This window comes from Mastomys coucha, unplaced genomic scaffold, assembly GCF_008632895.1.
Source record: "Mastomys coucha isolate ucsf_1 unplaced genomic scaffold, UCSF_Mcou_1 pScaffold16, whole genome shotgun sequence".
Lineage (NCBI taxonomy): Eukaryota > Metazoa > Chordata > Mammalia > Rodentia > Muridae > Mastomys > Mastomys coucha.
The window spans coordinates 92,420,636-92,437,910 of record NW_022196898.1 but is presented as its reverse complement, the minus strand read 5'-3'; the positions used below and the strand labels follow the sequence as shown (position 1 = coordinate 92,437,910).

General features: G+C 43.6%; 1 protein-coding gene across 6 annotated transcripts in view; it reads left to right on the top strand.

Annotated features, from left to right (window-relative positions):
• Positions 1–17,275, top strand: part of Clca2 (chloride channel accessory 2) — a 42,675-nt gene that overhangs the window by 2,152 nt on the left and 23,248 nt on the right. For 3 of the 6 annotated variants that reach the window (XM_031375737.1, XM_031375735.1, XM_031375738.1), the window contains 3 exons: positions 529–1,579; positions 13,450–13,587; positions 16,321–16,471. In XM_031375737.1, coding sequence (XP_031231597.1) covers positions 13,453–13,587; positions 16,321–16,471 — 286 coding nt within the window. In that variant the 5' untranslated portion in view covers positions 529–1,579; positions 13,450–13,452. Of the gene's footprint in view, positions 1–528; positions 1,580–12,270; positions 12,565–13,449; positions 13,588–16,320; positions 16,472–17,275 lie in introns of those variants that run through there. The other 3 variants (XM_031375736.1, XM_031375733.1, XM_031375734.1) reach the window with 3 other exon arrangements.

Genomic DNA, 17,275 nt, shown 5'->3' with positions numbered 1-17,275 from the left:
CTAATATTTTGATATTATATTTTAAGTGTTTGATCTTGTCCTAGATGTATCTACCACTGTCTTTTTTCTAATTATTGTATTTAATAATCAACTATAGTGTTACATGAAAGAATTGATTTATATTTCCCATCTATGTTACTGTAAGAATTCCTGTTCAAATTAGTCTCGTTGCTTTCTTTTTTAAATCCCTTGTTGTGTGCATGTGTCTGTGCATTTGGGCAGGCAGAGGCCATGATGGTGGAGGAAGGACAGTTTTCAGGAGTGGGTTCTCTTGCCCTGGGCTCTGCGGAGGCAGGGCCTCATCTCGCCCTGGGCTCTGCGGAGGCAGAGCCTCTCTCTAGATGTTCAGCTGCCCATAATGCTCCTCCTCCCCAAACTGGCACTCTTTTGCAGCAGGTGTTTTTCTTGCACCCCCTTGTCACCTCCCTGGCCCAGTCCAGTTAGAGTCTAATGAAAACAACACCGTAAAAAGGCAAAGGAGACATGCTAAGTGTTTTAAAACTGTTCTCTGTCTTTCTTGGAAAACAGAAAAACTTACAGAAGATGCAAAAGAATTTCTGAGTAATAAGGAATAACGAAAAGCCATCAAAGCTGCTGCCAAAACTGTTAAAATAATCCCAGTAGTGGGTTATTCCAGAAAACTGCAAGGAGAGAAAAGAAGAGAAAGAAAGCAGATCACATGGAGTGCTAGAGTCTGCAGGATACAAGAAACCTTGGCTGTAACCAGTTAGAAGGAAAAGAGATTTGCACTCATCAGCCACAGTAGAAACAAAACAAAACAAAACAAAAGCTTGGAGTTTCATATCAGATTCAGAAAGGGAGAGATAGAACTGAACTGGCCTGAGCTTTGAAGTGACACCACTGGAAAAGCAAGGACAGGGCAACTAAGGGGACATGGGAAGGTAAGACCTTACCAACGCAAAGGTCCCATGTGCCTCTCCTGCTAATTCAGAGTAAAAACAATCAGAAAACCTGAAGTTGCTTACAAAGATGGTGGGTATTTACCTAAGACACCAGCTGGCCTCTGCTTCAACCCCACCCATGGGTTTCTCCTGCCCATTTTCCACACAGCAGCAAGAGTGGTCCTGCCAAGGGAGCAGCACAAAGCCACAGCTTTCCCATATCATGAACTGCTGTCTAAGGGTTTGGCTTCACACATCTGTGCCCCCCCAGGTTCCCCCATGCCACAGTGCCCTCTAGCTTTGGACCTCTTACTCCTATGCATCCCTATGCTTACCTCCCTCCAGTTGTAGCAGGCCTCAGCCCCCATCTCTCCTATATGACACTTCTCTCACATAACAGCAAAATTATCTGAAACTTGCTAGGATAATCATGAGATTATCACAATTCGACAGCCTGATAATTCTATCAGAAGACTTTCACAAACTACCTGATACAAGTCTGCATAGCTCAACCTCCACCTGTTCCTCTCTCCTTAGCCCTCCAGCATTCCCAACTAGATGTCACATTTTATATGTTGTCATCTTTTCCATTTTCTTCTCTAGAATGGAAATCTCATGAAAGCAAGACCATGCAGTAATTGACTGCTCTCACTCATAGCTAACAGTGACTGGGTCTGGTAAGAACCTGCCTTTAACAGTTTTAATAATGTCTTGTCAACAAATTTTATTTTTAAATGAATGAGTGAGCAAATGAAAAGGATTTATGGGAGCAATTCCTTGCATGAATGAGACACATCTCTGAGAGTTACTGGCTAGAGGCTATATGTTGAAAATTACTAAAAAATGAAAGATGTTGAAAAGACTAATGTGTCCATTTAAAAAGAACAAATACACTGACTTTGAAGTATGACTTTAATAATATAGAAGTACATTAAGGATAGAGTTTTATAGAAGGCAGGAGTGCTGGCCCCACCCCTCACGGGCTGCAACACTTGGGAGACCGGGAGAGCAGGACTGGAACTCACCCAGGCAGCACAGCAGAGCAGCTGAAGCCCTGCCCCAACCCTCATCACCTGAGGAGGGGAGGACATTGATCCCAGTCCCCCAACTCTCACCCCTGGCCTGGCCTTGGCAGCACAGGACAGCAGGAGAAGTGCCCTCACCCCACACCCTAGCAGAACAGAAGAGCTGGCCCTAGTGGCTTGGATGCAGAAGAGCTGGCAGTCTGACCAACTCAGCAACTACCCAGGCTCTGAGTTGGTCCACCCCAATATCTACCCTGTCTATAAACTGCTGGAGTTTGTGAAGCAGCTGGTCCTTCAGATTCAAAGCTGCAGGATCTCCGTAACACAGGGCAACAACAGGATATCAGAGAAGAGTCCCGGTGAGGCTCCAGTGTGGATAGTGTAGCAGAAGCCAGAGGCCTCAATCCAGACCAAAGACTCATTGCAATGAACGTTTCCATGTCGAGCTGTTTGGGCAACAGGGTGTCCTGGGTGGGGCACAACGTGCTGCACTGCAGCTTTCGTGGTGAGATGCCTCATTTGTTTGATTTTTGTTTTCTTCTGAGAGGGAGGTTGTAAAGGAGGAGAGAGACGAAAGCAGAGGGGATGAGTGAGGTTCAGGTGGTACACGGTGTGAGACTCGAAAAGAATCAATAAAATGTTTTTAAAAAATAATGAGTTTTAAGGCTCTGTGAGTGATGGCTAGGCTGTGAAAGACTAAACTCACAACCAAAATGCTAAAAATGGAATTTTAATATTCTAAAGCTTGGTTACACCTGTAACCAAGTACAAGTACACTTGCACTCACAGAAATTAAGACCCAAAGGCCAGAGGATTGTGAGGTCTGGACCAAGCTTAATTTTAGCAATACCATGTCTTAAAAAAAAAAAAAAATCACCCCTCTGTGTGTGTGTGTGTGTGTGTGTGTGTGTGTGTGTGTGTATTGAGGTGGCACTTTGCAGTTCTCTACAGAGTTTTAAGAAATAATGCCATAAAAAAATAATCAATGCAAGTGCTGAAGAAAACAGCCCTTTTTGATAAATGGTAAAATGTGTTTAAAAATGACACTTAAAAATAATCACACAACAGCCTCAGGAATAACTTCCTAGTAATAAGCATAACCAAGAATGTGACAGACTTTCAAGACAGGAGTGAGCAAAACTGAAGGAGACTAGAAGGTGGAAGGACTTCCCATACTCATAGACTGGCAGATTTAATGATGCAAAATGACCATATAATCAAAATGGCCTACAGTTCCTATGTAATCTCCATCCAAACTCAATGACAGTGAAGTTAATAATACAGAAATACAAAATACATCAGATAGCAAAGTAAACCTGAACAAAACCAGAAATGCTGAAGGTATCACAAAATCTGATTTAAAGATGTACTACAGGGCTATCACAAAAATAGCATGGTACAAAAACAGGCATGTAGACTAATGGAATGAAATAGAAATAAATCCACACATCTACAGCCATCCGATTCAACAAAAGTACCAAATCATAAGCACATGGTATTGGATAAACTGAGCATCTGTAAATAGAAAACACAAATTTCTCACAGCACTATTCAAAATAGTCAAGTTATGCCCATCAATGGATGAATAGATAAAGAAAATGTCCTTTATATACATAATGGTGTTTTTCTACTGTGGAAAATAAATTTATGTAATTTGCAGGATAGTGATTTGCAGAACAAAATTGTGTAATTTGCAGGAAACATGAACAGAACTAGAAATTGTTATGTTAAGCAAAATAGGCCTGACTCACAAAGAAAAATATCAGATGTTACCTTTCATGTAGAATTTAGAAGAAAAAAAAATACCACATGTGTAGTAAGAGGACTCTTAGGGAGGCAGGTGGCAATTGGGGGGGCAGGGGAGGGAGAGGAGAAAATGGGAGGGATATAATCAAGCTACTTTAAATTCTATCAGCTTTTAAATTAACGGAAGCTGGTGCTTCTTATTTAAAAGAGTACAGACTGCTTCTTGTGCCTGGGCTACCGTGGGAAATGCATCCGTGCCCATGTGCCGCCCCCCCCCCCGCCCCCAGCATCCTTCAGATCCGGAGACCACTCCCAGCGGGACTTACAGACCCCAGTATATATATGCATTTCCTGTATTTGCATACTGGTCGCTCTGGTCTCCACTGGCAGTGCTCACTCACTAGAGACGATATTGACTGGACTGAGACAAAGAACCTCTTTTCAGTCAGGCTTGGTCCTTAGAGGGTAGCCATAGAGTAATGTACACTTCTACTGGAGACCTATGGAAGTCCAGTTGATATGCCAAGTAATGGTCTCACCTTGACTTACAGAGTCAGACCTTGCATTTGAAGAGGAGGTCATTTTAAATAGAATACAATTTAAAAAGCTCTGAATCTGTTTGGTGGCATCTTGGCAGGGAAGTCTCTGGTTCAGCTCCCTTTGCTGAAGCTTTGCACTGGAAATTCAGAGAGCTAGATACCTGCACCTCCTGAACAGAGGAGGGAGCCCTAATCCAGGTTCCAGGTCTCTCAGCTGGTTGGTTGCCTGTCCAAAGGGAGGACTGGGAGAAACTGCTTCTTGGTGTGATTAGAGGCAGCTGAGAACCTGGCAAAGCTCCTCCCCCACCCCACCCTCTGGATATTGAGGGCAGGGTAAGAGCAGTAAGGAAACTGAATTAGAGAGTAGAGAGAACCTTGTGCCACTTCTGCACACTGCGCCCTGTTCCTCTGGTTATTCTTTATCTCTGTCCAATCCCCCATGTTCCTGCTCTCTGCTTTTCACCTCTCAAAAAGTATCTACAGTAATATTAACAACATTTATACCCATACAATGCTATATTCTACCAGGTTCAAACAGAATTAGCATGCTTTGCAAATATGCAAATGGTACTATTTAATATCATTTCTCTAATTCTCTGTATTAAATTATTGCTAATAGTAATTTCCCTGACCATTCATTTGACAAATTTTGTTCTCTCTGTCTCTCTGTCTCTCTGTCTCTCTGTCTCTTCCCCCCCCCCTCTCTCTCTCTCTCTCTATCTATCTATCTATCTATCTATCTATCTATCTGTCTCTATCTATCTATCTCTATCTCTCTGTTTGTGTGTGTGTGGGTTTTAATGAGTAATTGCCATAATGAAATTAGCAAAAAAAAAAAGGGGTGGAGGAAGAAATAATGTTATAAAGAAGTGAATCTTTCCGCTTTGATCCAAGCCTTGGGAATTTCAAATGAATACAACCAGTGTTTCCTTCTTTTCACATGATATGGTAATTTCTACTGATTTTCCCAGAATGATCTAGAGAGCTAACTATCCTTGAACTCAAAATAGACCTCATTAAAATGACCTTCAGAAAAGATAGCTACCTAAATTAACTTACTCAAAGGGGGAAGTGACAGGTTCCTGTGCTTTGGGAAGTAAGATGTATAGAAGCCCCTTGAAAACTGCGGAACTGGGACAGTGAGATGGCTCAGAGAACAAGAGTACCATGACCAAGCCTAAGACCTAAGTTCAATCCCTGGGACAAGCATGGTAGAATGAGGAGTGATTCCCAGAAACTGTCCTCTGATCTCTAAACACACACACACACACACACACACACACACACACACACACACACACACATGACCACACACATACACATGCACACACACACACATACATAACCACACACATATACATGACCACGTACATGACCACAAAACACACACACACACATATACATGACCACGTACATGACCACAAAACACACACACACACACATACATATGCACACACACACACACATGACCACACACATACACATGCACACACACACACATACATAACCACACACATATACATGACCACGTACATGACCACAAAACACACACACACACACACACATGACCACACACATACACATGCACACACACACACACACACACACATGACCACACACATACACATGCACACACACATACACAAAACCACACACATATACATGACCACGTACATGACCACAAAACACACACACACACACACAACTGGTGCAACCATAGCTACTGGAAATGACCAGACCCATGAAGTCAGCACAGCAGCTTGACACAGGTCCAGCAACACTGAGCTGATTGCTATAGTCGCTGTCCTTCTATCTCTAACTTTTGCGTTTTGGTCTCTATGTATTGTGTTATTGGGAACTCCCTGCATTCTGATTCATTTTATGCCTTTTCCTGAGAAAAATTATGCCTGACTCTTTTAAGGAAAATCTAAAGTTAACTTTATCTGGCTACTATATGGAAGTCTTCCTTATGCCCTGGCGATCATTAAGCACAGATAAGGACATAGCTAGATGAGGCCATTACTCCAGGAATCTTCTTGGTGTGTCTGCCCCTGAGTAAACTCAAACAGAATGGTTGGTGCAGGGCCAACAGAGACAACTGACAAACTCTCACCGGCCAGGAGAATAGGTTACAGCGTCAAGGTCTCTTTTTAGTATAGGCTAGGAGGTCTCTGTAAAATACAGTTTAAAAGTAAGTGGATGCACAGGGTACACTTCTGAAGGAATAAAACTCAGCAAATAAACTGACGAAAACAAACTTTTCTTGCTTTATAGTGTAGTTGATGAAACGTATAGCAAAAGAAGTTAGGCTTTAATATTTGCTACTCACAGAAAGACTGGTTCAGATATTTTTGTTTGTCTGAAGTGCTTTCAAACAGCAAATACTGCCAGCCTAAAAGTAGAGTCATATTAAATGTGTTTGCTTTGGAGGAGACATTCCTTAGGTCCTTTAAATTGGAGTTATAAGGCTATTAATAAAAAGAATATGTTCTGTTTGTATTTTCTAATTGTGACTGAACTTGTAACCCTAGACATGTAATGAAAAGTCAAACAGATTCGGTACCACTTAAATCATCATTAGTCTGCCTTTGTTCTGTGAAACTCGTGTAAATAAAGAAGCACTTGGTTGCTACTCAGTCAGAGCAAGCAGCAGAAATGGCCTGATTGCCAACAAATTAGAGCCACAGAATCTGCCTGATTGCTAGCAAGTCAGCTGCGAAATTCCCCTGACCATCAAGCCTGGCTCACCCCATCCCCTTGTCCCCTTCTCCTTCTCTCTTCTGAGGACCGTGTCAAGAAGGACTCTCTGACTCTCCTCTCTGTGCTGGGGAAGGTCCCCTCAAGAAGGACCCCAGAAGACAACCACACACACACACACACACACACACACACACACACACACACACACACACACCTTCATACACTAAGTAAATAAATGTAAGAAATTATTTTTAACCCTGAAAAAGTCCATACAAACATGCTGGTCCCAGGTCTTACTGTGGGCAAGTCTTTCCAGGATCCAAATTTAGTGCCTTCTCCTGCAGAGTCACACCCCTGTCCTGTTCGGTCTGGGAATCTTCGCATCAGCAGCCCCTCAGGAGCCTGTGAGAGCCACTTGATCTGCTGATTTGCTCAGCTCTGCCCTGGCTTCATCTCCTCTCACCTCCTGTTCCCTATCACTATGCTTCAACAAGGTAGAGACTCAAGCACAAATGGCTTTCCAGCCATTGTTTGGGCCATCCACCTTACTGCATGGCTTTGAAAAATGAACATGAAATCAAAGAGAATTTGATCAGGGAGGTGCAGAATTTATAGTCCAATTCCTTAGAAAAGCCTTACATTCCTAGGTTTATTGTTTGCCTCACTTCTAACTTGTCATAAATGCTGCATGAACTTTGTATCTCAGCCACAGACTCGCATATTTTCTCCTCTTTTAAATGGGCCAGTCAAAACTGTCCAAAACTTTTGGCTCAAGATTTCAGATCTGCTCTCTTCTCCAACTCTGTTAGATGCTTCACTGGTTCTGCCCATGGCTCTGTACCAACAGTGTCCATGAAAAGAAACACACAGGTTCATCAAAGGCCAAGCTGGCCAGCAGATCTGACAGTGAACAAGGATGGGTTTTGATTCGTTAGTTACTGAAAACGTATGACTTGTTTTCTTGAAAGCAAACAAAAGCAAAGCAGATTCTCAGAGTTTAGAAATCATTGAATGAACCTGCAGAGACTGTATTCCCAGTTTCTTCACCTCTTCTGATACCATCAGCTTTATGGACACATAGGATTGATCATTAAGAGCCAGTCTTCATCGGAACAGAGTCCTGGGCTCAGGAGTGACCATTCGTCATTTGTCCAAGTCACTATTCCCTGCTTTTGTTGTGTCTCCTGTAGGGTCGGCCAGGTAGATGGAGAAAATAGTAAAAAATAATTATCCATGCCTGGCTTCGCAGGGGAATGGATGCTGACAGCAAAGTGGGGCAGACCCAGGTTTCAGAAGTAGATGTGATTCCCAAGGCATCTTCAGAAAATGAATGAGTGACTGAGAATCTTGTGTGGAACAGATGATGAGGGTGGAATCTAGGAATGGGACCAGAGAGGGAGGATTTGTTCAGAACCAAGGAGATAGAAAGCAGACAGACAAGAGTGGATGTCACTCCTAAACCATCAGCACAAGCTAAGCAGAGCTCCAGCACACCTGCGTGGGTGTAACCAGGCAAAGTCGGGCAAGACTGCTCGTTTAAGGTGTTCTTTGCAAAGCTACATGTATTCTGTATAGAGCCGATAATACCCATACCCACATTCTAATGCAGCCATGGTTAACTGTGGACACTGAAAGTGACTGAATAGAATCCTCGGTTCTCCCCCAATGAGCAGTTCTCATACGCGGTGGCAAGAAGTGCCCATGTGCAGCGCGCTTACATGTGAAGGGGTTGATCTCTGACCCTACTGCTTTACTGCTGCAACTACTTTTTCTTAAGAGCACATGAGATTGGTTTAAGGAAAACTGCCAAAGAAAGTTGAAAGGAAGTGCTTTGTCCTGCTCAGTGAGTCACCAAAGCTGGCACATAACCCAGTGGAAAAAACCCCACACTGGGAAGGCGCCTGGGCAGGTAGGTTGATGTGATCCGAGCTGCAGGGGAGCAAGTTTTACAGCCACGCAGTGAATGACAGTCCATTCTCCACCACGCCCAGATGATCTCCAAGACCCAAGAGCTGTCTGTCAGGTGCGAATGAGTGAAAACTTCCCTGATAGGAGAGACTTTTTGTCTAGGAAAGAGAAATGGTGGCGTGCATTTCACACCATAATCCAGGCCCCTCCTCAGCCTCGTTCTTGTTTCTCAAGAGTGCGTTTGTTTATTCAATAAATATTTATTCAGATTTGACAGAAGGAGGTGCCGGGAAAGTAGTAAGCAAAAGTGGGCATGTCCTTTCTGTTATGCAGCCACCTTAGGAAGCCAACATCAGGTTGCGACACAAACGGCAATGGACCCAGGGTGATGCATCAGAAGACAATGCAGATGCCTGATGCTATCAGAGCAAGAAAGGGGAGATCTGACTCAGCCAGCCACTCATGCAAGGCTGATAGCTGGTGGGCAGTAGGAAAGGAGGCTCTCATCCAGGGGGTGTCCCCTCATATCTCTCAGTGTTACAACTAGCTCTGAGCTCTGCACCTCACTCCCGGGTTCTCCACCTGTGTGTGGTTTTTACCCTCTGGGTCTGTTCTGGACCCTCTCCCACCCTCGTGTTCTCTGTATTGCCTGCCATCTACTCAACTCAACTTTCCAGCTTAGATGAAGACTCTTTCCCTGCATCTCCCCCAAGAGCCACATAGAGATGCTTCCCAGAGTGATTCCGGTGCCTCTGAGGTTTAAACTTTCAAATGTTGGCATCTGTTCTGTCAGGCTGGGAGTCTAGGTTAGGATAGGGGTCTATTGTTTTGTTAGGTTGGTTGCTTCTTTTTGTTTTGTTTTGTTTTGGTTTTTTTGAAACAGAATTTCTCTGTATAGCCTTGGCTGTCCTGGAACTCACTCTGTAGACCAGGCTGGCCTCGAACTCAGAAATCCACCTACCTCTGCCTCCCAATTGCTGGGATTAAAGGCGTGTGCCACCACTGCCCGACTGCTTTGTCTTGTTTGGTTTTGTTTTTCTTTTTCTCTTTTTTTTTTAAGATCATAAGCATTTCCCATAGTACATGAGTCAATGTGCAATAAATATTAGTAAGAGGAATAAACAGTTATATGCTGCAGTAGTAGTGATAACTAGTATTTCAATGGTGCTTTCTGTATGTTAAGGACTGTTGTAAGCACTTGAGCACTCTCATCCACCAGCTAAATGTTGGGTATGATTCTCTCTCTTATAGACAGTATTTAAACTTTTGCTCCAGATCTGTATGATACTTAAAAATGCTTACTCCTTAAAATGAAGATTATAGAAAGTGTCACAGTCTGAATATGAAACATCCCCCACTGGTTCAGGTACTAAAGCCCCTACTGGTGGGTCTACCTGTGATGGAGTGGGAGGTGAGGTCTACCTGAAGGGAGTAGGGTTACTAAGGCGATGCTTTGCAACTTATGCTAGGCTCTCAGTACGAACTTCTCGGCCTTCTGTCCACTGTGACACAAACACACTCCTGATTCACAGTCTCTGCCACTTTGGTGGTCAACCCAAGCTCATGAGGTCAGACGATATGAATCCAACCCTTGGATGCCCACAAGCTAAAATAGATATTTCTTCCTCTATTATGTTTATGTCAGTCATTCTATCACAGGAACAAGATAATATAGCAAGCAAAATGTGTGCATGGTAAGTACTGGTTAAAGACTGCACGCTCTTCCGAGAGCATGCAAAGGCGGAGTCAGAAGCCAGAAGTCCTAGTTCAGACAACTCCAGCTTTTAGGGAAGGAGGGATGACATTGAACCTACCCTGAAGACAGCCATTAGAGAGCTACATAGACTTAGTGTGACCTCCACATTGAGAACAGTGACAGGTTTTTCCTTAGTTTGACATTTCCTCCTCCCTAGGAGCCCTCAGAAAGGGGTCACAGCAGGGCAGAATGTACAAGTGGCTGAAGGTCTCCAGATGTGGTCTCTGTGGAACTTAACTCTAACCTTTTGACATTGACACAAGATGTTGCCATCTATATGGCTCCACAGGCTTGGACACACCTGTGAGAGAAAGACAGTTCCAAAGTCTAATTTGATAGCTCAGAGAAATCACTATCCAGTGGTGAACAGTGGGAGTTGAAGCCCATTGCTCTTTTTAGCACTGCGCTACTACTACTATCTTTAAAAGGGTTTTGTTGTTTTGTTTTTAGCTTTTCTGAGCCTTAGCTTTGACACTGTATCAGTCACTTTTCTGGCGTTATTAGAAAACACTGAGTAAGGCAACTTAAGAAAGAAAGTGTTCGTTTGGCTTATGATCCCAGAGGTGCAAAAATGCATTATAATTCAAAGGCACAGCAGCAAGCAGACGGCATGTGTGCTGGGACAGGAAGGCATTCCTCAGCCATGACTGTGAGGTAGACAGAGTGAACTGGAACTGGCGCAGAGCTCTAAGCTCTCAGAGCCTACCTCCAGTGAAAGTATTTTCTCCAGTAAGGCTATACACCCTAAGCTCCCCTAACCAATGCCACCATTTGAGACCAAGTATTCAGATATGTGAGTCTATGAGGGACATGTCTTATTCCTTCACCACAGTCACTAATAAGCTAGGAATAACACCACCCACCAGTCAATAAGAGTACCCATTCCTTCTTCCACTGGCATTATCAGAATTGAAAAGCAGGAGTAAAAATCATGACTGCATTCAGGGAGTGACATTTTAAAAAGTTCATCTGCAAATTCCACAGTGTTGTGTAGTTATCCGATATCATAAAATATTCCTGAAGCCTGCTTCTTCAGCCTGCAGGGGTGCAGGAGACACAGGTTGCCCGAATCAAGCCCTTATCCTCAGGGGATCCCTGCTTAGAAAGAAGTTCATTTCTCTCCTTGGCATCAGGAAAAGAGGCAAGGAGGCCAGGGGAAAGGGTCCACGGCCTGCTCAGCATCCAAGTCCCTGGCACTTGGCCCTCCCTTGGGAGACATCTGATCTCCTAAAGCCAGCCATCAGCTCAGAGCTCGCCCAGACTGTGTGACCCCGAGCTCTAGGGACAGGCATACAGCATGATTCCCAAATCTTCAAAATAACAAGGGAATCTCACAGCCAGCAGTGTCCCGAGTAAGCAAGGAGAGCAGTGCGGATGGAGGAGGTTGTCCAAGACCCAGAAAGGAAAAGCACTGGCAGTCCCGTGTGTCCTGAAGCGGACGGACTGATTTCTCTGTTCTGACTGCCTTGCAGCCAGGCCTCTATCTCTTAAGCTCCTTCTTGCTTCACTTCCCTTTTCCCTTGAGAAGATACGAAGCCAGTAAAGGGTGGATGGCTTCTTGTCCAGCCGTGATTCAGGAGGAAGCTTAGCCACAGAACAGGTGAGTACTATTGCCTTGGAGAAGAACGTGTAGAGGCAGGTCCCAGATAGATCCACCCCAGAGCTCTCAAAGAAGGCAACTCCTTCATCATGCATTGTAAGACCTTCCAAGTTCTGAACGAAGCCAGCTGCTTCCACATTGATCAGCTGACTCAAGGTACCCAGCAGGCTCCCTGTCAGTAAGCCAGAGGCTTCACTACAAGATGACCTACAGGAGTAACACAGGACCTGTCAGCGGGCTGAAAATTGTGACTCTTCTGTTTGCCCTAAGTCCAGAAGTTCTGTTTCTGGGAGCTGGATTGAGGCTGAAAGAGAATGGTTATGATGGGCTGCTTGTTGCGATCAATCCTCAGGTACCGCAGGATCTGAAGCTGATTGCAAACATTAAGGTGAGTGGCAGTTATGCAGTCAAAAGCCTATCGATTCAGACCTGTGGCCACCTTTAGGAAGCTAACCCCACCAGGTTTGAACTGAAGCAGCACAGTGAGCATTTCCTAAGGACAGTGCTAACAGGGTGATTATGGGCCGTGGTTACGGGTTATGGTTATGGCTACGTCATGTCGATGTATGTATGTAGCCTCCACGCACTGAGCCTTCGTCCATCTTTCTATTGGTTACCATCCATTGGTTTTGGGGTTCAGTTATTGTTTTCCTGTGTGACTGTTCTCTGAAGAACAGCTTGGAGAACTAAAAGTGAACTGTGAAAAAGAAAGCCAGATGTTTGAATGACGGGGGAGCATCTTAAAATCATCCTATGGCATCCCCTTTCAAAGCTGACAGTTCTCAAGGGAGAATGTCTATGCAGGCTTCCATAGAGAAAAATTCTCTCTGCTCTCCCATGTTCTATGAGAAAATTGATGTTTTCCACTGTGGCATGGCCAGGGAGGATTGTCACCTGAGACTCTATTCTGTGGTATTGCCTAAAGTGAAAATAATGTTTTCAAAAGGCACAGGCCTGAACATGCTCAGAGGTGTGACTTAAAGTGGTGTTCCGAAACTTGGGAAACCATGAGTGCAAGCCCTAACATGTAATCAGTGTGCTAAAATCTCTTCAGGTTGCCATTCAATGTTTTCTCCAAAAACGTTTGTTCCTGTGTTTCTATGGGCTCATTCAAATCTGTTCACCTGATTTTCACTGTTGCTTCTGTGGCATCAGAAAAACAGGGATCTTCCATCTGCAGGCTTCCCCTCTGTTTACATCTGTTTACATCAGATGGTTTCCCCACTGTTTACATCTGTTTATATCTGACGGTTTCCCTTCTGTTTGGTTATAGGAAATGATAACTGAAGCTTCCTTTTACCTGTTCAGTGCGACCAAGAGAAGGGTGTTTTTCAGAAATGTGCAGATTTTAATACCTGCCACTTGGACAGCTCATAATTACAGCAGAGTAAGACAAGAATCCTATGACAAGGTAAGGACTTAGGACTCTATTAAGAGAGTTTAATTCAACCTGAGGGTGAGAAATTTTCAAAATATGCTGTTATTGATATTGGCACAGTGATGTGCTATACTGTAAAAAGTATTACTGACAAAGCATGTGGACATTATCTCATAGGCCTTCATACATGATTACGTGTCAAGAGAAAGGCAAGAAAGAAAAATAGGAACATAAAAAATAAGTGTCACACATTTAGTCGAATGCCATTGCTGCTTCTGCTTCTCTGGGGATCTCTATTCTGTATTGCACACAATCCTGGCTCAGTTCTTAGTGGAGGAATGAGTCTGTTTTACCCTGGTAAATGTGAACAGGGACTTGAAGAATCCAGCTCTGGTGACTTCCATTTTCACTGTGTCTTGAACAGACACACCCATGTTCAGAGAGCCACCCTTGTGTGTAAAAATGCAACTGTCTCCTCATGATGTACTGTAGACTTTCCCTTAACTAAGAAGATTCAAAAGAAAGAGGAGAGAAGGGAGAAGAAGAAAAAGGCTTGTGAGCGGAGGGAAGGTGGCTCCATTTTCTTTTCTAACCACAACATAACTTTAAAGAACGCTAATAAATCTGCAGGTGATCTGTAAATGTGCATTGCTATGTGCCTATGAATAAATGCTAACGCACATTGAAAATTACTATGAATTAGCACCCACTGTATATATGAGAGGGGCCAGGAGCAGCACAAAGCAGAGCTTCAGCAATGGGAGTGGGCTTGGTGTCTGCAGCTACAGTCCCATCAGGATGGCTAGCACACGGAGCGCATGCCGTTTTCTTTATCTGACGCCTGGCATACGATTTCCTCAGATTGTTTTACTTCTGACATTTCCCTTGAAGATTCTCTCGGAAATGGAATGGCCTAGCAATGTAGAACATAGGCCAAAGGTCTGAAGATGTTGAGAGGCTTACAAAAGCGTGAGGTTTTCCACCAGACAGGAGCATTTGGCAGAGATAAGTAGGGGATGGGAACAAACCGAGGAGACCCTAGTGTTCATGAAGCTCCTACTAAGTACCTTCCATTGAGACATTTATACATCTATTATCTAATTCCTATGTTACTTCAAGATAGTTGTTGTTATCATGAATCAAGAATTCACTTATGTGAATACCTCACCCAGAGTAAGGGCTTTGTTCCCTGTAAATAATTAATAATTATTGATCCACAATTTGAATGTCTATTTAATGTCAAAATCCATACTGTTGGCACCACCCTGTGTAGTCTCTAGTAATCTAAAGATTACATTAATGAGCTTGTCATTCAGAACACTGAGTTTTAGAGACAGCACAGGGCAAAATCAGGTTGTCCGTGGCAGTGCCCTGATCTCATGAGAGGTATGATTACAACATGTGCAATGTGATCATATGTCTGCATACCATTCCCATTAACCTCATAATGTCAATTAGGCAAACATGAGGTGAATGAGCCTCGACAGAGAGACATTGCTGGTTATGGCCGAGGTGGGGTCCTGCAAGCTCTTTTGCACATCCCACCTTGCAATGCTCCTAGCTTCCAACAAAGACATGTGATTTATTATGGAAGCGACTTGTGCTCATTAGAAAGGAATCTTCCAATGTAGATATGTAATAAATGGAAATGAAAACATCTTCCCTCAGTGGCACATAAGGCACGCAGCACTTGTAATCTATATAATTATGCCAAGTTTACCTACTCTTTTTATTTATATATTTTTAGTATTTAGGACATGATTTTACTATGTAGCTATAGTGATCCTGGAACCTTCTATTTAGGCTAGGCCAGAAGCAAAGTCTCAATCCTCCTGTTTTAGTTTCCTAAGGATGTATGCTACCACACCTGGCTCCCTCTCCCTTTCTTAACTGAGCATTGAGCAACATCCTTACTTTCTGAGGGCTGCTTTGCGACAGCTGTCACCCTTTCTAAAACAAGAGTAACAATGCTGTGCACAAAGTGTTGCTGCCTTGATGTCTAGATGAATAATACTTATGAGAACTTTTAATTTAAGATGCTGGGTTTTTTTAAAGTTTTTATTTATTTATTTATTTATTTATTTATTTATCTGTTTATTATGAGTACACTGTAGCTGTCTTCATACACACCAGAAGAGGGCGCCAGATCTCATTATGGGTGGTTGTGAGCTACCATGTGGTTGCTGGGATTTGAACTCAGGACCTCTGGAAGAGCAGTCAGTGCTTTTAACCACTGAGCCATCTCTCCAGCCCAAGATGTTGTGTTTTAACGGTAGTAATTGAAATGGTCAGGGCACAAAGCAAAACATAACTCGCTCAGAATGATACACTGCTCTTACTAGTCATGGAAATGAAAGCCAGGGCTAAAGAGAAACATTGTCCTTTCGCTTGCACTGCCAGAGAGACGTGCAGACTGAGAAGAGCTCTAGGTCTTTACTGTGCAGTCTTGGATGGTGTGTAAATACTATTAAATCTTCTTGACTTCACAGCTCTTTATAATGTCAGGATATCATAACTTTACAGTAGTGATGTCTGAGGTATAGGGAGGGAATAAGGGAAGGGAAGAAGTTCCATGCAGACTGAATAAACTTTTAAAAGAAATCTTTCTGAGAGTGCCAAAGAATTCAGCTACTATGTAGCTATCAGAATATCCAACAATAACTACCAGGCATTCCTTGATGTTTTAATCTGCTTTTAAATCAAGCATACTTGCCTACAGTAATATTAAAGTTTAAATTTCCTTAAAACGCATTTGTTTTAATTTAGGCAAATGTCATAGTGGCTGAGCAGAGTGGGGAGTCCGGAGATGATCCGTATACCCTACAACACAGAGGGTGTGGGGAAGAGGGGAAATACATCCACTTCACCCCCAACTTCCTACTCAGCGATGACTTAGCAGCAGGATATGGCTCAAGAGGTAAGTTAAGCTCATAAAAAATATCCCCTCAATGGCATAAGATTTTGTGCTTGGTGCAGAAGAGACCTCTAAAACCTGCTCCCTGTCAAGGTTTTAGGGAGAGGAGGTCAGGTGTCCATGGAAGGGGAGGGACAGGATGAGCCAAAAAGACCACAGACCAGATTAGGTATAGAGTAGTGCTCTGGGAATTCAGTGAAGACAATCAAGCCAAGGATTGTCAGCACACATCTCACAGAGAGGAGGGTTAACATCGTTTTCATTAGTGGAAAGAAGAGAGGGCAGGGAGCGTGTGAAAATGCTGAGGCTGCAGAAGAACCCACAGCTTTGAGGGAAGCCTTTGACCCACTGTCAGGGCAGAGCTTGAGTACGAAGGGAAATGCCAGCTTGCACCCAGTAGCCAGGTGGTGTGCACCCAGTAGGCAGATGGTGTGGGCAGCCTGGGATATCCACACTATGGCGTCCCCACTGAAGGCTCATGCATGTGGGAACAACAGCACCATATAGCTTTCAGGAGATGTATCTGTGAGGGAATTGTGGATGTTAGGGGATACTTGGGAACACTATGTGGATGTGCTCAGGAGGCTTGAGTGGAGGAGGTAAAGGGAGAAGGAAGAGCTGGATTACAAGCAACACAGACCACTCACGCCCAGATGCTCCGCTGATCTCACTGAGATATTTCCTTATGAAATTGTAGTGGCCCTAAGTGGGGAGAGTTCTAGAGTATAGGAGTTCCGAATGGCTGGCTGCAGAGTAAAAGGCAAGAGGTGTATGCAGATGACATTAAGAACAAGAAAGGCATTGGGA